The sequence below is a fragment of the Coffea arabica genome, chromosome 6e (assembly GCF_036785885.1).
Source record: "Coffea arabica cultivar ET-39 chromosome 6e, Coffea Arabica ET-39 HiFi, whole genome shotgun sequence".
In the NCBI taxonomy this organism is placed as follows: Eukaryota; Viridiplantae; Streptophyta; class Magnoliopsida; order Gentianales; family Rubiaceae; genus Coffea; species Coffea arabica.
The window spans coordinates 62902702-62920631 of NC_092321.1; the positions used below are offsets into that span (position 1 = coordinate 62902702).

Below are 17930 nucleotides of genomic sequence, written 5' to 3' on the forward strand. Positions count from 1 at the left end.
ATAGAAAGAAAAAAAAAGTGATTAGAAAAAGTGTTTAAAATTTTGGAGATGATTATGAGTCGAAGACACTACTACAGTCCATGGCTTTCGTTAAAAGTGTTGAGACATGTTTGATTCATAAAGAATCTTGGCCTTAAATAAGAGTCATGACATGGATGGTTGTTAAAAATTGTGAAAGGATGTTTTCCAATTAACTAATAAACAGAACTTTTATAGAATTATATTAGTAGTATTCAGTTAAAGGTTAAATGAGGCAACGAAAATCTTTTTTTTTTTTTTTTGATAATGACAACGAAAATCTTTGACTTTTAATTTATCTACCCTTTTTTTAAAGTTTTTACCATTGGCATAGAAACCTTCCCTCTTGAGGTCAACGAGGCCTGTTTGGCATCAAATCTTTACCCTTTTATTAAGTTTTTACCATTGGCATAGAAACCTTCCCTCTTGAGGTCAACGACGCCTGTTTGCCATCAAATCTTTTTAGTCTTTTGAGCAGCCACTAACTATGCACATCTGAACTCGGATTTCACAAGTAACCACCAGCCTTTGAGCTGATGGTCACCACCAATTAACCCTTGCCTCCCACTAATTTGTCACAATTAAATGTGATCTTACTTAAAAAATTCAGGCGGGTGTGTAGTGAACCCGTCTGATCCGGTGATAATTTAATCCCCTCCAAGTTACCGCAAGATCTTTTCAAGTCCTCCCCTTCCCCAGAGTATAGAAAGCTATCGTATTGACAAACAAAAAAAGAATTCGGACTTCACTGGCTAGAATAATACCTGAGCCTTTCCTCTTTGTCCTCAAAACCATAGCATACAGAACTTAAAAAGGGTGAATTTTCAGTAGTCCCAATCACAATATGATGTGCTATCAAATGATTACCACCAAAGACTAAACTTCAACTTTAGGGAAAAAAAAATGTCAACCACCAAATCCTAGTTCTAGAGATTACAATTGAAACAGAATTAGTTGGCTACAATCAATTGGTCACAACTGATGAATTGTGCAAGATTGTGCAATTCCTGCAATTGATTGGCTCAGAATACCATATACTAAAAACAAGCACTAATAGGAAACTGGCGCAGGTTTTGCCTGGATTAAATCATCAGTAGAGGAAAAGCAAGATTGATTTGGTACAACACTACTACCTATTTACATGTACATTCAAGCTGCCGAGTCATTACACTCATTACCAGCCAATCTAATATGTACAATTACTAGAGGAAACACCAGCATCATCATTCGACAATCACAACTCCAGCACCATTCAAGACTATAGAATTTCACTCCAATTGTCTAGATTAGCTTCGAAGGCACTGTAAAGGCAACCAAAAGAAAAAAAAACTAAACATTAAGAATTTGAATTCAACAAATCTACTTCCGAATAGACTGCACAGAAACATGATGATTGTATACAAAGATAGTTAAAGGATATTTCGTTCCAGAGTTTAGATCATCGCATTCCTTTTTTTTTTTTTCCGAAACGTTAGTTTACTTGCATTGAACTATAAAGAGAATTTACAATTCGAGCAAAGGCCCGAGCATCTGTACAACACGTGTTCAATGACACGGAGGAACAAGAAATTCCTCATCCATCAAAATGCCTAAAGCATATGAGCTAACATTAGCACAAACATCCTTATCATCATAACTAACTAAGCAAAAAGAGCACATTCGAAACAATGACTTTAAACTTAAAATATCTTCAAGGATTGTTGTCATTCTGCAATCTGGGGATTTACCAATATACTGATCATCGCATTCATACCACATAAAACTGACCTTTACTTTTTGTAATTTGATCACTGTAAAGTACTTTTTGTGAATCTGATTAGTGATTCTTTACAGGATCAAATAAATCTCTATAGTCCTTGTGAACATTGGACCCAACCCCCAAAAAAAAGAAGAAATTCCAGATGTCCGTGATACCTCAACCTGACCAATTAGTGGAATAATCTAGTTGTGCAAGTGTCATAGCTTCTGCACAGAATGTGTAAATGTACAGCGTAGACTTCAAAAGATCAATTGTCAGAAGGGATATCGTTAGAGGTCACTTAGCATGTTCATTCAATATTTAAGTATGCACAATTGTTTGCAAATACCAACTTAGATCCTTCACTGAAGTACCTGAATGTCTCCAGCGGAGAAGATATTAAAATATTTTGACAAGAAAGAACTCCTTTGCTATCAAATTAATATCTTTTGGAATATCACCCACTCATCTTTTCCTATGCCATTTGTATTACAAAAAACAAGCAAAACTAGAAACTTGGAGAGATACGATCATGCTAAGGTGGATGAGGTTACATGTAGATAGACAAATATAGGAGATAATACCAATTTAATGTCTGGATTATGCATAAGACACCACAGGTAGACCAATAAAGCATAAAAGAATTTCATTCTGAGATATTATCAGTTAAAGAAAAAGCCCACCAGTTAATCAATATCACTTTCTTGGATTGGATGTCACAGTTCTTTGCACAGTTGACACGCCATCCACAAACTTTGTCCGGAAGAGAACATTGGCATTGTTGAACATGCCTTCCTTCAGAGAAACAACTATAAACTGCAAAACAACATGAAAGAAAAGTAACTAGTACCATGATGAATTAGTAAGAAGTGACAATATCAAAAGTAATTCTTTCAGCTTCCATCCAATAACAATTAAACGCCCATTGGATAATTCATCTGACTTGTCTTCCAGAATTTCAATAATGAAGACAGTCGCTTTTTGCTTCATTGTGTCCAGATAATCAATGTGAAACACTTCTCAAGAATCTAAACTTCCAATTACTAAAAAGATAATGAACCTGGGAATGGGGAAAGTGAGTTTTGATCATCCTTCCTATGTTCTGCGTGTGACTTAGATCAAGAGCAGCATCAACCTGCCAGGCAAGCCAGACAAATTTTACATCTTGTTTAACAAGCACTTACAAAACTAAAGCTGAGCTATATTTCACACAATCTTATTGAGAATAGTCCAAACAATGTCACCGCAGTTTAGGTGGCAAACTGATTATCCTGCATAAAGGAGGTAAACAAAAAAAAAAATCAAAAGACAACTAAATAGAACAAGATCAGAGATCCACCTCCAATGAACCTCCAAGTTGGAGACGACAGTAAGCCAGAAAAAGCAAAACTCCATGCAAATTGATCTTACAGTCTCCCAATAACTCCTCAATGAAAAGAGTTTGTGGAATCTATCTAACAGCCCACCCCAATTTTTATGCACAACCAATAAGAGATATGGAAGAGAAGACTGTGAACAACACAAGCATTTTAAAAAACTAATCAAAGCACAGAGTTCCTGCTGTCTGGTCTATAATACCTAAATGTATAAATATGCTATTTCCTACTGACCGATGCCAAAATACAACTGGAGAGGTAGAAGGAGCACCTACCTGTGCACGTGGATCACACTCTCTTCATGATGTTGTTCAAATAACAAGATAATGACTTCGGAGTACACTATGGATTAACTGATGTCTAATGTTCAAGTTTCTAGCGTTCAGATACTTTAATAAGTGGTACAGGGTAGCATTTGAAAGGAGTGATTGGCTTGCCAGAGTGTACAATAAGATGCTCTTGCTTTTATTCTTTATTTTTGCACAATTTATGGAATTGATAATTCCAGAGAAGAATTCAACATAACATCTGTCATAGTACAGTCTTCAAGTAATATATATGCAGTGAATTATAGCCTTCAACATAGAAATATTTCCATATATGATAGTACAAAATACCAAACTTAGGACCAAAGGAATATTTGCTTTACCTCATCCAAAATATAAAGTGGTGCAGGTTTGAAAAGAAGCAGGGCCAAAATAAGTGAAAGTGCGAGTAGAGATCTTTGTCCTCCACTGAGCTCTGACAAAGACTGTTTCCAGACACTTCCAAATGCAACTCGAACTTCCAAACCCTCCAAGAAACTGCCACCTTCAGGAGGTTCCAGTTTTGCCATTGTGCCCGGCAACAAAGTCGAAAATATAGATCCAAAATCACTAAACAAATTTGTCAAAAAGGTTGAGTTAATCACAAATCTTGCTCAATGAAAGGGCTTATGTAACATGCATTAACAGAGATTATGGAAAAATGAAGATCACTGAGGTTGCATTACCAACAGGGAAATTTGTAAATAATACAATAATATAATTAGTTGATTGAATGATATAACACAAAGGTAACACCAATTCTGTACCCCTTCCATTTTGGTAGTTCACCTCAAAGTTCAATTTACCTGTTAACTTTAGCCCAAGTGACTCCGAGTGTTTCTTTTTTCTTCTCATCAAGCTCTTCTATCACCATCTTAATCTTTGATTTATCATTCTGCAAACGAGTTCATTTCAAGTTAAAACTGTGACCATGTTGAAATATTCTGAACAGATCAAGATCACTGACCTCAATAATGTTCTTTTTAGATATCAAATCATTGTATTCGTCTTCAGCCTTCTCAAACATGGCCATAACTTTTTTATTGACCCTTTTCTCAAGGCTGCGTCAAAAGAAGAAGATAAGTGAGGTGATGTTGTCACTACTGTTAGATTCATAAACCACAAAATCTGACTGTTCAAAGACAAAATTTGAGTAAACCCTGATAATTCATCTTGAAGCTTTTGGAAATTGTCCCTCTCCTTCAGAGGATCCCGAGCCGCAAAGTCGTAATCAGTCCCACTCCTCCCAAAGAGTTGTTTCTCAGATGTGATCCATGCATTCTTCTCAATCAATTTTTCAACCTTCAAAGAACAATTCTTTTGTTCGACTTCCATGCGTTTCACCTAAACCCCAAAGAAAAGAGACCGAGCCATTAATATACAATCAGCAGAATAAGAACACAAGCTATTGAATCAAAAAATTACATCATTTTCCATCCTCTTCTTCTCAAGATTGGTGTCAGTAATTTTGCGCTTAAGTTTCTCTTGTTCCTTGAGAATGCCTGTGATTTGTGAATCACATTCCTTCATCTTCATGCGAGCTAAATTAAGCTCCAAATCAGCCTGACTATGATCTTTGTGCAAGGAAGCGACCTGTAGGATGGAGATATGATTAATTCAATACAGCAGCAAAGATACAGAAGGTAAAATTTCTAATATGCAGAATTTACCTTGTTCTTTTGAGCTTCCACTTCTAGGATGAGATTGTCTATCAGCTGCTTAAATGAAGCTAATTGACTCTCCAGCGATGATTGTTCCTTTTTAACTTCTTCCATTTCCATTACAAGCCTCTCCCTCTCATTCTCATGTCCCTAGTAATATTGGCATTAGTGTTACATGAAATGTAAAACACACAAATAACCTCTGTGTTTCTACATGCATTAGTGAATCAAATAATTGTTATACAAGCATTTTCAATTGTCTCTGGAGAATGTTATAAGGCACAAACATACATCACTTTTTTAGGTGTTAGACTCGTGTTTCTTGCACACTATGTCAGCAACTGCTTTGCTTGTTACACAAATTTCATTATGTAACAGCAGATACATTACATGACACTCATCATCCCCGTAAAAATATTAGGTTATATTTTTGAACTTCAATGATTCATCCAATGAATTTCTATCTTCTTTTTTTTTAATTTACTCATGGGAGAGGGTTGCTTCTAATAGACCAAGCAAACCGTCAAGTCAAAACAGATAAGGAGGAAGAACTCTAAGCCATTTTGTTTTGCATGCTGTCGATTGAAAATAGTAGCAATAAGGATTAAGAACTCTGATCCATTTTGTTCTGCGCATTGAAAAAACTATAGAAGCAACAGCCATCAAGAAAAGCAAACCCCTTTTAATAGTGAATCAAAAGTCGATTAACTTCAAAGACTACCTTAAGTGCATTTGAGGCTGATTGTATCTGAACTTTTATTGCCTTAATCCTTTTCTCTAAATCTTTGAGTTTTTTCTCCCTGCTACCAGCATGATCATGAATTGACTTTTCAAGAGATGAAACTTCAGCAACACAGATTCCAAAATATTGTTCCTTTTCTTTAACAGAAGATTTAGCTTCTCCAAGATCTTGCTCGATCTTCTTCACTAGTTCAGCAAGCTACATTACCAATTAATGTTGTTAGAAAGAGAAATGTTAAGAGACAATTACCTAAAAAGAAAGAGCATCATGATCAATTACTCAGAATTATAAAATAGTAAAGCAACATAAGTGAAATTGATCCGCTCCATACCAACCTTATGATGCTCGTTCTGCTCGGCCCTGCTCTGAAATAGTGAAAGATCATACGACTTGAGTTCCAACTGTGTCTTAAGGTCCTTGAACTTTCTTTGAAGAGGAAGGAGCTCATTAATCTGAATTGAACAATAAAACAGTATTATAAGAGAAGAATGACTAATAGGATCCTCTTCCATCCCCGATACTTTCACAAAAGAATAACTTATTGCCCGAACTAAAGAAGATTTAAATAATAGAAATGATTGACCATGAGGCTATTGCTGTGGTCATGCATAATGGCATCACATCTCTTGCAAGAAATAAATAACTTAGATCATCTAGCAGGGGAGGGAAAGCGTATTTTCCTGGCAGCAATAACTGAATTGGTGGCTGATGCTTTAAGGTGCATGGCCAATTAGGATTATATGAAGTTGCGAATAAGATAAGATATTGCTTAAGGGAAATAACAGAAAGTGAGAAATCACATTTAGAAGAAAAACAAATCACAAGAGCCTATAATATGTTATAATATGTTAGCCAATCATCTCCTCCCCCCCCCACCCTCTCCAAAAAAAAGAAAAGAACAAACAAGAAAGAAGAGAGAAAGAGAGAGCACGCATGAAGACAGCTAACTATCTTTATTTCAAGAGCTTTTGAAACAGTGGGCTGACTCCTAAACCTTCACTAATCTAGTACCTGAAATAGCAGAGTTAACTCATCAAATGGATTTTCTTCTTACATCCTTTGCATGTCTCTTTAAGGCCACAAGCATTCATGTGAGAGACAGACAGAAAGAGAGAGAGATGTGAACCTTGGTTTCAATTTCTGATAGGCGCTTCTGATGTAAAGCGAGCTTTGATTCAGCTTCTGCCAAAGTATGAAGCTGCCTTAACAGATCACCACCACCCCTGCAATTGTAAGTTAGGATCTCAAGATACATTCTCATCACAAACACACATCTCTATGTGTGCATATGAGTGGAGATCAGTGAGTGTGTGTGTGTGCGTGTGCACATGGTTTTTAGTCTAAAGGAGTTGATGTATCCAGGTATGCATCAAGATGACAAAATATGAGCCCTCAAGAACTTTTGATGCAATTGAATATGGATAAGTATTTGAAAACATAACAAGCCAACTATATCTTACTTTCGACTACCACCAGTCAAAAGACCACTAGGCTGAAAGATATCTCCTTCAAGAGTCACACTTGGTGTTCCAACCTCCCTGCTAAAAGCCACCTGAGAACCATTGAGTAGAGTTAATTAGGTTGAGAAAGTGAGAAACAGCAGAATCTCACGGTCAAAATATTAAAATTGTCCTGTTATGAGACCAAACTTACCTCTCGTGCAGAGTCAGTGGTTTTGCAGACAAAGATTGAACCAAACACGTATTCCATTGCACTCTGCAAGGCATCAAGTCCACTAAAGGTATTTCTAACAGACAGAGGAAAGATCCAACTTTGACAAAAGAAAGAGAAAAAGAAAAGCAGAACAAAGATAAAAGATGTGCATGTCTGTGAGCCAAATTAAAAGGTATTATCACTTTGTATATTCTCCCAAGTAAGAAATCTATTATAAGGCCTATACTAACCAAAATAAAAGTTAGTTTATTACAAATTTCTGATACGAAGGGAGAATGAATACTACAAAGGTCCAAGTATGAGGTAAAAAACAGCAACAGAACTAAAAAAAATGCAAATACAAGAAAGCTGAATAAAAAAAGAAAAAAGAAAGACTATTAAGTAAAATTAGAAGGTAGGAGCATACTTTGAGTTCTTCGTCATATCCAACCAAAGAAAGTGCTACTTCAGCATTCCCCTCGCCCACCTGTCACTGAGAACAATGATCTTCTGGCAAAGCAACAAGTGAGGAGATAAGCATATGTAGGAATTGATGACAATACTAACCAGTCTAACAGCAGCATTTCGAACTCCTGTGGGGATAGGATTACTCTGAATTTTATTCAGAGGAATGATCGTCACTCTCCTTCGGAGGCCACCACTTTGAAGGAGTTGCTTTCCAGTATTTTCAGTGTCTACTACAATATTAAACAACTTTCCACCAGCAGCAACCTGCATAAAATAATAATAGAGCTCGGCATAGGGCTTGGACAGCTCGGTCCTCCCATTATATGAAGGCACTGAGCTATAACATCTTTTCACATGAATTACCAACCTCTAGAGCAGTCATTGCAGAGCTGTCTTTCACTTTAATAAGTTTTGCAACCACACCTTTCACTCTTGCTCTATCAAAGTTCTTTACAGGATCATTGTATGTAAAGTCTACATTAGCCAATTGGGAAGAAAGAATTCGAATTTCATCCTTCAAATTCTGCACCGTCTCTAACTCGATGGCACGATCCTGGCAAAATTACACATAAGAAAAAAAAAACCTTATTGCATGAACCTTTTTGAAGGAGATGTCTATCTCAAGCTCACAGCAGAAAAAATCAAGGATACCTTTTGTAATATTTCCATTTGACCATCCTTGTATGGGAGAGCTTCTAATAACTTTTTAACATTTTCAACATCCTTTATCCGATTATTAAGCTCATTTTCAACAGCCTGAGCTTCTTCCTGCTTTGACACTAACTGCTCAGTTTTCTCTGTCAGCTCTTTCTCACAGTGACATATTTTTGTGTGCAACTGTTTCAGTTCCGTCTCTGCCTTGCCAACTGCAACTTTGGCATCGGCAAGTTGATCTTCAAGACATTTTTCCTCATTTCCACTGCTTTTACCAGCTAATATGCCCTAAATGATGATTTCAGAGTCAATTAAACAAATCAACTTCGACGCCAAAGATTCCATTCACATGTTCTACCAACATTCTCAGAACAATTACCTGGTACTCCTTGTCGTGTTCATCCAAGCTCTTAGAAAGCTCTTCAAATTTGTGCTTAAGATCAGCTGCTCCATCTTCGGCATGTTTTACAGCAGCAGCCCTCTCTTCAACAGATTGCTTCAATTCCTCAAGATTTCTCTCAACCTGATATTATCATGTGATGAATTTTATTAACTTCAAAGGAAAAATGACAAATTCCCAAACTAAAAACTTAGAAGAATGCATATGATGAAGCAAATGATCAAAGAATGGAATTGCAACTCCAAATGCACCTTTCCAGCATTCTCTTTCTCAGTCACGAGACTTTCCTCTTGATTTTTCAACACAGTAGTTTCCTTGACTAGTTCTCGAGACAGAGCATCAACTTTATCCGAAAGAAGTTTCACCTCCCCACCCATACTAGCTTCCTTTGCAGCAGTAAGTTCTGATGCTTGCTTCTCCATCTGCTGTACTTCTCCATGCATCAATTCTGTATTGTTATCAATCTCCACTATCTTAGCCTTTAGTTCTTCCACCATCTGAACCGCATTATCCCTTACATTTTCTGCTTGAACATATTCATATGCTATACAAAACCTCCTAAGTCGATCAAGTTCTGCACTTCCATTAGCCCACTGCATATACTGCATCCTCTCTTTCCTCAATTTCTCCAAAGCTGGAAGTATTTCCTGATCGAGAAGCTTGTCAATCTCATCCACCTTGCTCTGTTTTTTCTCAAGGGTTTTCAAGGCAGCCTCTTTCTTTGTTTCATACATTCTAGTCCCCGCAGCCTCCTCAAGCATGGACAATATTTCAGGAGGTTTCATATTCAGAACCTTCGTTATACGGCCTTGCATAATCAGAAAATGTGGGTTGTTGACATTCAGCTGCACTGAATGAAAAAGATTTTGCACTCGACTAGGCTGAGCAAGGTGTCCATTAATCAAATACTTGTTCCTTCCACCAACAACAATCTGAAAATACATCAAAAATCCCTCAAACTACTGAGTACTAGCTAACTAAAGTGCTTGCTGAAAAGCATATATGCAAAGTCTCAAACTCCAAAGGTTTAATTTTTTTTTTCAATTTGGTTATTTAACTAACCATTTTTGAAAGGTGAAAGCTTGAAAAGTGGGCTTTTACCTTAATTAAAGGGTCGGAAGCTACTCCAGACTGAATGACTCAATTGTTGGATCTTATGAAGCTGATAAAAGGATGTTTAGTTTATAGCTTATAACGTTTACGGTATCCCTTGATTCATACTCGCAATGGATAAACAAAAATTATACTTAGCTACTTGATTCATTAGGTGCTCATGTGAAATTATGCAGCTTTCAAACTGAAACGAGAGGTCTGATTCTCACCATCCGCATCACTAAACCATTTCTAAATTGCTTTATAAAAAAGAACAAGGGAAGAGGTTCCAGATTTCGAGTTATCATCAGTAGAAATTTAGAAGCATACCTGGCGAGTGACAGTGATTTCAGGGCAATCCTCGTAACCCAAAGGGCTGCGACTCCTGTCCGAATTATCAAACACAATTGAAACAGTGGCTTTAGTAATGCCAGCTTGGCCTTGCTTGTAGACTAGCTCCTGCAAATTGGAAGCCCTAACTTGCTGCAAATTGGTAATCCCCAGAACGAAGCAAATTGAGTCCAGAATGTTGGACTTGCCCGACCCATTTAGCCCGGTTATCGCATTGAAGAACGGGTCGAATCCCGACACAACCGTCCTCGTCGCGTAGGATTTGAACCCTTCCAAGCAGATTTCTTTGACGTACATTGCCACAAATTGAAACCCTAAGCAAGAATTTGAGGGCTATTTTAAGAGTGAAATTTGCTCTAATCTTGGAAGGAAATGTATGTTTGCGGGATTCAAAGATTGAAACCCTACTAGAGATTTGGGGGAGTGTGAAGTAGAGCAACGGACAAAATCAAAATGAATGGAGAGATTTGTGAAGTAGAAAGTGGAAGAAGCAAAGACGCGGGAAAGTATTTCACGGACAATTTCAAATGGGTACCATTTCTTTTTCTTTTCCTTTTTTTTAATTTTAATTCTAAAACGAATTAAAGGAAAATCGTTCAAAACGTCCCTCACATTTTGCACAATAATTTTTTTCATCCTTCGCTTTTAAAAGTATAATTTTACGTCCCTTACAAATTCACATTGGTCAAATTTGGTCCCTACTTAGGTTTCCGACTAATTTTTTGCCGGAATTCACCACATGCCTTGCACGTGATCATATTTTAAAGGCAAATTTATCAAATCAAATTTTATATAATTCGATTCATAATCCCTCACATTTCATAAAAAAAAAATTTTCCTTCCTTACATTTCACAAAATGAATTTTTTCATCCTTCACATTTTTCAAAATGAATTTTTTCATCTTTTATTGATCATGTGTGTGAATAATTTTTTCTAAATTCATGTATATATTTATTTGATTTCACCTGAACAGTACGAATAGCATGTGAAATCAAATAGAGATATATTACACACTATTCGTATTGTTCAAGTGAAATCAAATAGATATATACGTGGGTTTAAAAAAATTGTTAGTTTTTCATTTATATTCATTTTCTTTTACTCGAATATTGAAAATAAAGAAGACATTTAATACTAAATATTATCGAGTGTTTATATCGAATTAAATTTGGATAGAAAAAGTAAACAAAAGAAAAGTATGACAAAAAGAAATAAGTGATTGGCACTTTCAAATTTTAACACAATCACAAGGCAAGTAATTCAACTATTGGTCTTAAAAGTGTCGAGTAGAAATTTCAGATTTAAACTGAAATTTGTTAGCACAATTATATAATTCGAGTTAGGATCCATTAATTAGATGACCTTATTATACAACTCAATAAATAAATTATTACCAAAAGAGAAATGTCACAAATATTGAATAGGTTCAAATGGTAAAATAATATAAATATATACATGGGTTTCAAACAAAATTATTAGTTTTAAACACCTATATATATCTATTGAATAGCATGTGTATAACTACGATTAGCATATTTAGATGAAATCCAATAGAGATAAATTACATGTTATTCATACTGTTCATGTAAAATCAAATAGACATATACGTGGGTTTATAGAAAAAAAGATATTTGTACACATGATCAATGAGGGATGAAAAAATTCATTTTGAAAAATATGAGTAATGAAAAATTTCGTTTTTTCAAATGTGAGGAACGAAACAACTCATTTTGTAAAATGTTAGGGACGAAAAAATTCATTTTGTGAAATGTGAGGAATTATGAATCAGATTATGTAAAAATTTGATTTGACAATTTTGCCCTTAAAAAATTATCACATGCAAGTCATGTGATGGATTCCGGCCAAAAACTAGTCGGAAATCTAGGTAGGGATCAAATTTGGTCAATGTGAATTTGTAAGGGACGTAAAATTACACTTTTAAAAATAGAGGACGAAAAAAGTCATCTTGTAAAATATAAGAGACGTTTTCAACGATTTTTTCAAAATTAAAATCATTAAATTGGAGTTGAATTGGTTGACTTTTGAACCAAAATCTTCTCCAATTCACGTATTGGGGTTGAGTTTAAAAATATAGTCGCACGCACAACCAATGGCAATTTAGAGAAAAATACTTTCAAAGAACAAAAAGAGTTTTGATGACTGCTACTGCTAAAAAAGAGTAATACGAACCTTAAGGAATAATGCCATGCGTCAAACTGAACTTGATTGTAGAAATAACTATGGTAAACAAAAAGGGATAATATCAGAAACCACCCTTGAGGTTTCTTTTAATAGCACTTAGCACCCTTAAAATTTTTAAAATATCACTTACGTCCCTTGATAATTACAAAATAATTATGTTAACCCTCATTTCATACATAACACACATATTAACTAAATGGAGCTCAAAAAATTAAATAAAAAGAAACAAAAGTCACTTTTTTCTCTTCCAATTTTTGTGATTTTCTATCTTATCTATTTTTTGGATGACTATGCGATTTTTTGTAAATTATCGTAAAGTGAATTTTGTTTATCTTTTTTTTTGAGTGATTGTATTAGAGTATGGTATCATTTCTTTGGTTATTTTGATTTGAGTTTTATAATGATTTAGTACAACTTAAAGGATTTGTCATGGGTTGAGAAGAGGTTGGAAAAAAATAAAATTCATAAAAAATTGATTTTTGATCATATAAAGTTGAATTGGTGCTAATGTATTTCTTAACAAGTATCTTTTTTGTTTTTCAAATTTATATTTTTAGAGTTATGGCTTTGTGATGGTGGTTTTTAATAGAGTAAACTAGGGATGTAATCGAGCCAAGTCAAGCTCGAGTATTGCTATACTCGAGCTCAACTCGACTCATATATACCTACTCGAGCTCAACCGAGTACAAAAAATCGATACTCGAAACTTGACTCGAGAAACTCGCTTTAAGCTCGAGACTCGACTCGATAAGGCTTGACCTTTAGTCAAGCCTTATCAAGTCGAGCCTAATCAAATTTTTTGACACGCTTTCGTCTTTTCTTCCCTTTTTTAGACATTTTTTCTTTTTAGGTCTTTTTACAATTATGTTATTACTTTTTTGCCATTATTAAATTTTATTATAAAGAACAGTTTATTGTAAATTCCGTAAAACTTATACCCATAATAGTCATTTTATAATTATAATACATATATATTATTTAAATTATAAATATATTATTTAAATACCCCCGGCTTGACAAGTAGCTCGACAAGCCTCGAGCCTCAAAATATTGGCTCGAAACTCGACTCGAATGACAATCGAGTAGCTCGAACTCGGTCAACCCGAGTTCAAGCCAAGTCGTTGACCGAGCTACTCGATTATGACTCGGCTCGCGTACATCCCTAGAGTAAACAAAGTGGTTTAGAAGTATTTTTGTTTAACAAAAGGAGCAAAAGGGTAGTTTAGGGTTTTTAAAGATTTTGTCATACACAAAGCAAAAGCATGGGAGATAAGTGATATTTTTAAAAGTTTAGAGGTACTAAGTGATATCAAAAGAAATCTCAGGGGAGTTTTCGGATATTATCCCAATAAAAAATGTTGGATTGCAATTGGCATTTAAATTAGGAATAATGCCATGCTATCATTTTTTTTTTTTTTGTCAATAGTCATTTATCTACCCTACACCTATTTCTAATCTATTATAAGGGGAGGGCCCAGTGGAAAATGAACCATCATTAGATCAGACGAGTGCACTACATACCCGTATGGATTTAAACCATCCAAGTGGCAAGCTACATATCGTGGCAAGTAATGAGAGGTAAGATTTGAACATTTAACCTTTCACCCTGCCAAACCTTACCGACTTTGGTGGTGGCTAAAGTCTAAAACTACTATTGGTTCGTTTAAATGCTATCATGGGTTCAAGCTAAAGTGGCACTAGTAAGTCCTTTATTGAGTGGCTAGACAATGAATAGTTTAGACATTTCATAAGATATCAAATATTTTTTAATTAGTATGAAAAGTACCAACAACTTGTTACTCTAAAGTCCAAAACTTACACCCTTGTTTTGAGTTTTCAATTTTTCAATTTTTTCATCATGTGATATTGTGAAAGGTAAAATGTGTGTCAACCTTAAGTTGAGGCACTCGTACGTACGTATGTGTACGTGTGTATCTATATATAGGCAACAAGATTTAAAGATTTTGAAATAATACATAATTACAAAATAGTTTTTTGTTAAATATATAAGCATAATTCTAAACTATTTTTACATATTAATCATACTTATACACTTTTTTCAACTATATCCTGTCATCTCCGTTATTAATACCACCATTTCTCCTTCTACCATAACCATTGTTGCTGTTTGATAACAATTTTTGACTCACAAAAGCAGAAATAATTAACATAAGATTTTTGCCCTACATCTTTCAATCTAAAAATTGACAAAAGATTTTTAAGAAAACAAATAAATGAGAAACATTAGACTTCTCTGACATTGGACCACCTGGTTATAAAGCTTTTTTCCTCACTTTAGATAAGATACATCCTACTTGCCCTACAGAAATCCTAAAACAGCATCCACTGACATAGCTAGCTAAACAATTTTCCTCAGGCACATATTATGTTCTTTGAGATCATGAGAACACTAAAATGTAGTTGAACTGGAAAATTTTAAATGATTTTTGGGAGAAAAGCAATAAAAGTAGAAGAAATTGGAGACCTACAATGATAATCTCTGCCAAGATATAGAGACCAGCAGCACAATTGGCCTGCACGGGGTACTCATGAAGAACTATAAGAAATTGGAGAAAAGCAATAAAAGTAGAAGAAATTGGAGACCTACAATGACAATCTCTATCAAGATAAAGAAAAACAATAAAAGTAGAAGAAATTGGAGACCTACCATGATAGTCTCTGCCAAGATATAGAGACCAGCAGCACAATTGGCCTGCACGGGGTGCTCATGAAAAACTATAAAAAAATTGGAGAAAAGCAATAAAATGTCAGGCCCTTGGCAATGTGATAGTAGAAGGATTGTGACCAGCAGGCGTGGGAAGGTTTGAATGTAGAAGAAGAGAAATGGGAGGGAAAGAGGGAAAGAGAGAGAATTTGGGAGAAATAAATGTGATTAATCTTTTCCGTCCCCAAATCTATTACATCGCCTGGATTTATACACCTCCAATGATCAGATAGAATCTTATTGGCAAGAATGTCCGTGCAACTAACTATTCTTTCAGCAAAAATCAGTTATAACTAACTTTTAACAAATTTGGCTCCATATGAGAAATTACACTAATGCCCTCCAAACTTCCGATCCAATTGCAATTAAGTCCCTGTGCCTGACATAAAAGTAGAAGAAATTGGAGACCTACAATGACAATCTCTGCCAAGATATAGAGACCAGCAGCACAATTGGCCTGCACGGGGGTGCTCATGAAGAACTATAAGCTCCAACGTTGCAGAACCAACATAAATCAATATAGAATCAAGCATGACAATAAAATCCTTAGCAGTAGCAAAAAACCTCAGAAAACGCATCACACAAAGTATGCAGCATGATAAAAAGGTAACAGTCCACTCATATTCACAAGCAACAACAATGCGACCATATAGCCAGGTACCTTGCCTAACATGCTAACCTCTTTTGACACAACCAACCAGTGAAATGTATAAACTGGTCACTCCACATGGCAATCAAAACCAGGAACATTACAAATGACACAAAGACTGCTAGCACAAGCAACATGATCAGTGGATCAAGGCGAAATACCACTAGAAATGGCCAAATGCAAACTGAGTGGTATCTATGTAAGTTGGATCTGTGTTTGTGGAATTGGTTATTAGAATGATTGAAAAATTGGATTTTGATCAACTCATTATAGATGGTAAGAGCTTTAAAGTAATTTATCAGATAATTCTTAGAATCACATCAGATTGTTTTTGCTTTGAGTTTTCATTTTTTGCTAGTTTATTCATTGTGCAATTATTTATTATACTGACAATAAGATTTGATTTTGATAAGACTATTTGATGATTCTAATAACTTAAAAGCAAATGATAAATGTAGACAGTAGAATCATTTATACTTTCTGGTTTGGGGTTTCATTTCAACGATTTTGAAATGAAAGACAATGTCGTCTTGAACGATTTTCCCTATGCCATGGTTGGAGGAATTTTTTGCCCTCTTCAACTGGAATCAAAGGGTAAAGTTAATTTAATTGCAATAAAAGACAATGTCGTCTTTGCTCCTCTCTCTTCTATGTTTCTCGTTGTGTCGTCCTAAGTTCTTATCCTCTTTTATTCCATCCCTATCTCAAAAAAAGCTAATTAGAGAATAAAAATGAGATGTTTTTCACTAAATTTATCATCAAATTCCTTGATAATGCCTCAATTAGGACTTGGTCTCAACTATTTCTATATTTCTGCTTCTTTTAGGTTATTTTGTAATAAAACCTTGTTTGGTTTTTTTTTTTTTTTTTTTTGTAACGTCTTCTTTTTATGTTATTTCTAAAGTTATACTTCTATTCCAACGTCTTGAAAAGCCACAAAAAATTGTAACAAAAGAACCGCGATAGTTATTTTTTGTAATCCACTTTTTCTCGAGTTAAAATAACTAAAATAGAGTAGCCATAATCAATTAAGAACACCCCCAATAACTTTTAATTCAAAGAATATGGACAAAAAATTTAATTTTTTTTTTAAAAAGAAAGAAAAACAAAAAGTGCAAACCCTCACTAGCTTTAAAATCGTGACTAGTGGTACATCATATAAGAAACACTACTATTGTCTGCTCATCTTTTTTTGTTAATTGTCACAATCTACTCTACTCTTACTCATACTCTAATATATTCTAAGCTGAGGTCCAACTGGGCCAATAAGCAATCGGCAGAAACTAAACAACTATTTGATCATACAAGTGGATTTGGGGAAGACACCTAATGACAAAGCGATGGAAGGCGAGATCTGAATCATTAACCTTCTAATCCCACCAAGATTTTAAATCATTGGTTGTTATATGCTAATCACCTGACCGCGATTTGTATTGTATTGCTGTCGGTTGTAAATTGACTTCAATCGTCCTTGGAATAAAAGTAGGTAGCTGTCATTTGCATGCTACATCATCAAGATGGTATTTGTTCTGGTTGTGATCGATCAAATGACGCCATAAACTGTAAAATGATACTTGAATGAAAGCATCTACTTGACATGATCAATTGAAGATCATATCAAATTAGATGTGCAATACATTGGAGTTAGTCGAATTATGTCGGGCTGATTTTTCTCATAGTTGATCAGACAACAGCTGATGGTTGTTTGTCAAAACACCACGCAACTTCCAGGAATAACCTTGAACAGGAAACACGTCTTTCAATTGTTTCCTGAATAGATAATCACCTTTCATTTCAGGTCAATACCCATCTGCAGAACAACCTAGCGGTGACTACAGCTAGATGAAAACCACGTGCAGAAGAAGTCAAGAGAACATTCATGCAGGGGAAGCAAA

General features: G+C 35.1%; 1 protein-coding gene across 1 annotated transcript; it reads right to left on the reverse strand.

The window, feature by feature from the left end:
* Window positions 1-1004: 1004 nt before the first annotated feature.
* On the reverse strand, window positions 1005-10935 carry LOC113694884 (structural maintenance of chromosomes protein 2-1-like). Its single transcript, XM_072055988.1, has 21 exons — window positions 10438-10935; window positions 9267-9947; window positions 8995-9138; window positions 8613-8903; window positions 8329-8514; window positions 8061-8225; window positions 7921-7980; window positions 7494-7556; window positions 7301-7392; window positions 6967-7063; window positions 6176-6292; window positions 5820-6038; window positions 5108-5248; window positions 4863-5030; window positions 4597-4781; window positions 4405-4498; window positions 4244-4332; window positions 3782-4007; window positions 2817-2891; window positions 2440-2572; window positions 1005-1319 (listed from the first exon to the last, which is right to left on the reverse strand). Exons 1-20 carry the CDS (start codon window positions 10753-10755, stop codon window positions 2453-2455), a joined length of 3531 nt encoding a protein of 1176 aa, XP_071912089.1. The 5' UTR covers window positions 10756-10935; the 3' UTR covers window positions 1005-1319; window positions 2440-2452.
* Window positions 10936-17930: the final 6995 nt, after the last annotated feature.

Excerpts from the sequence above, each read along its gene's own strand:
- LOC113694884 (XM_072055988.1), bottom strand. The coding sequence starts at position 10,755 with ATGTACGTCAAAGAAATCTGCTTGGAAGGGTTCAAATCCTACGCGACG. Across the intron at positions 7,393-7,493 it reads CCACTGACTCTGCACGAGAG|GTGGCTTTTAGCAGGGAGGT; the intron begins GTAAGTTTGGTC and ends AATGGTTCTCAG. Across the intron at positions 4,333-4,404 it reads CTAAAAAGAACATTATTGAG|AATGATAAATCAAAGATTAA; the intron begins GTCAGTGATCTT and ends ACTCGTTTGCAG.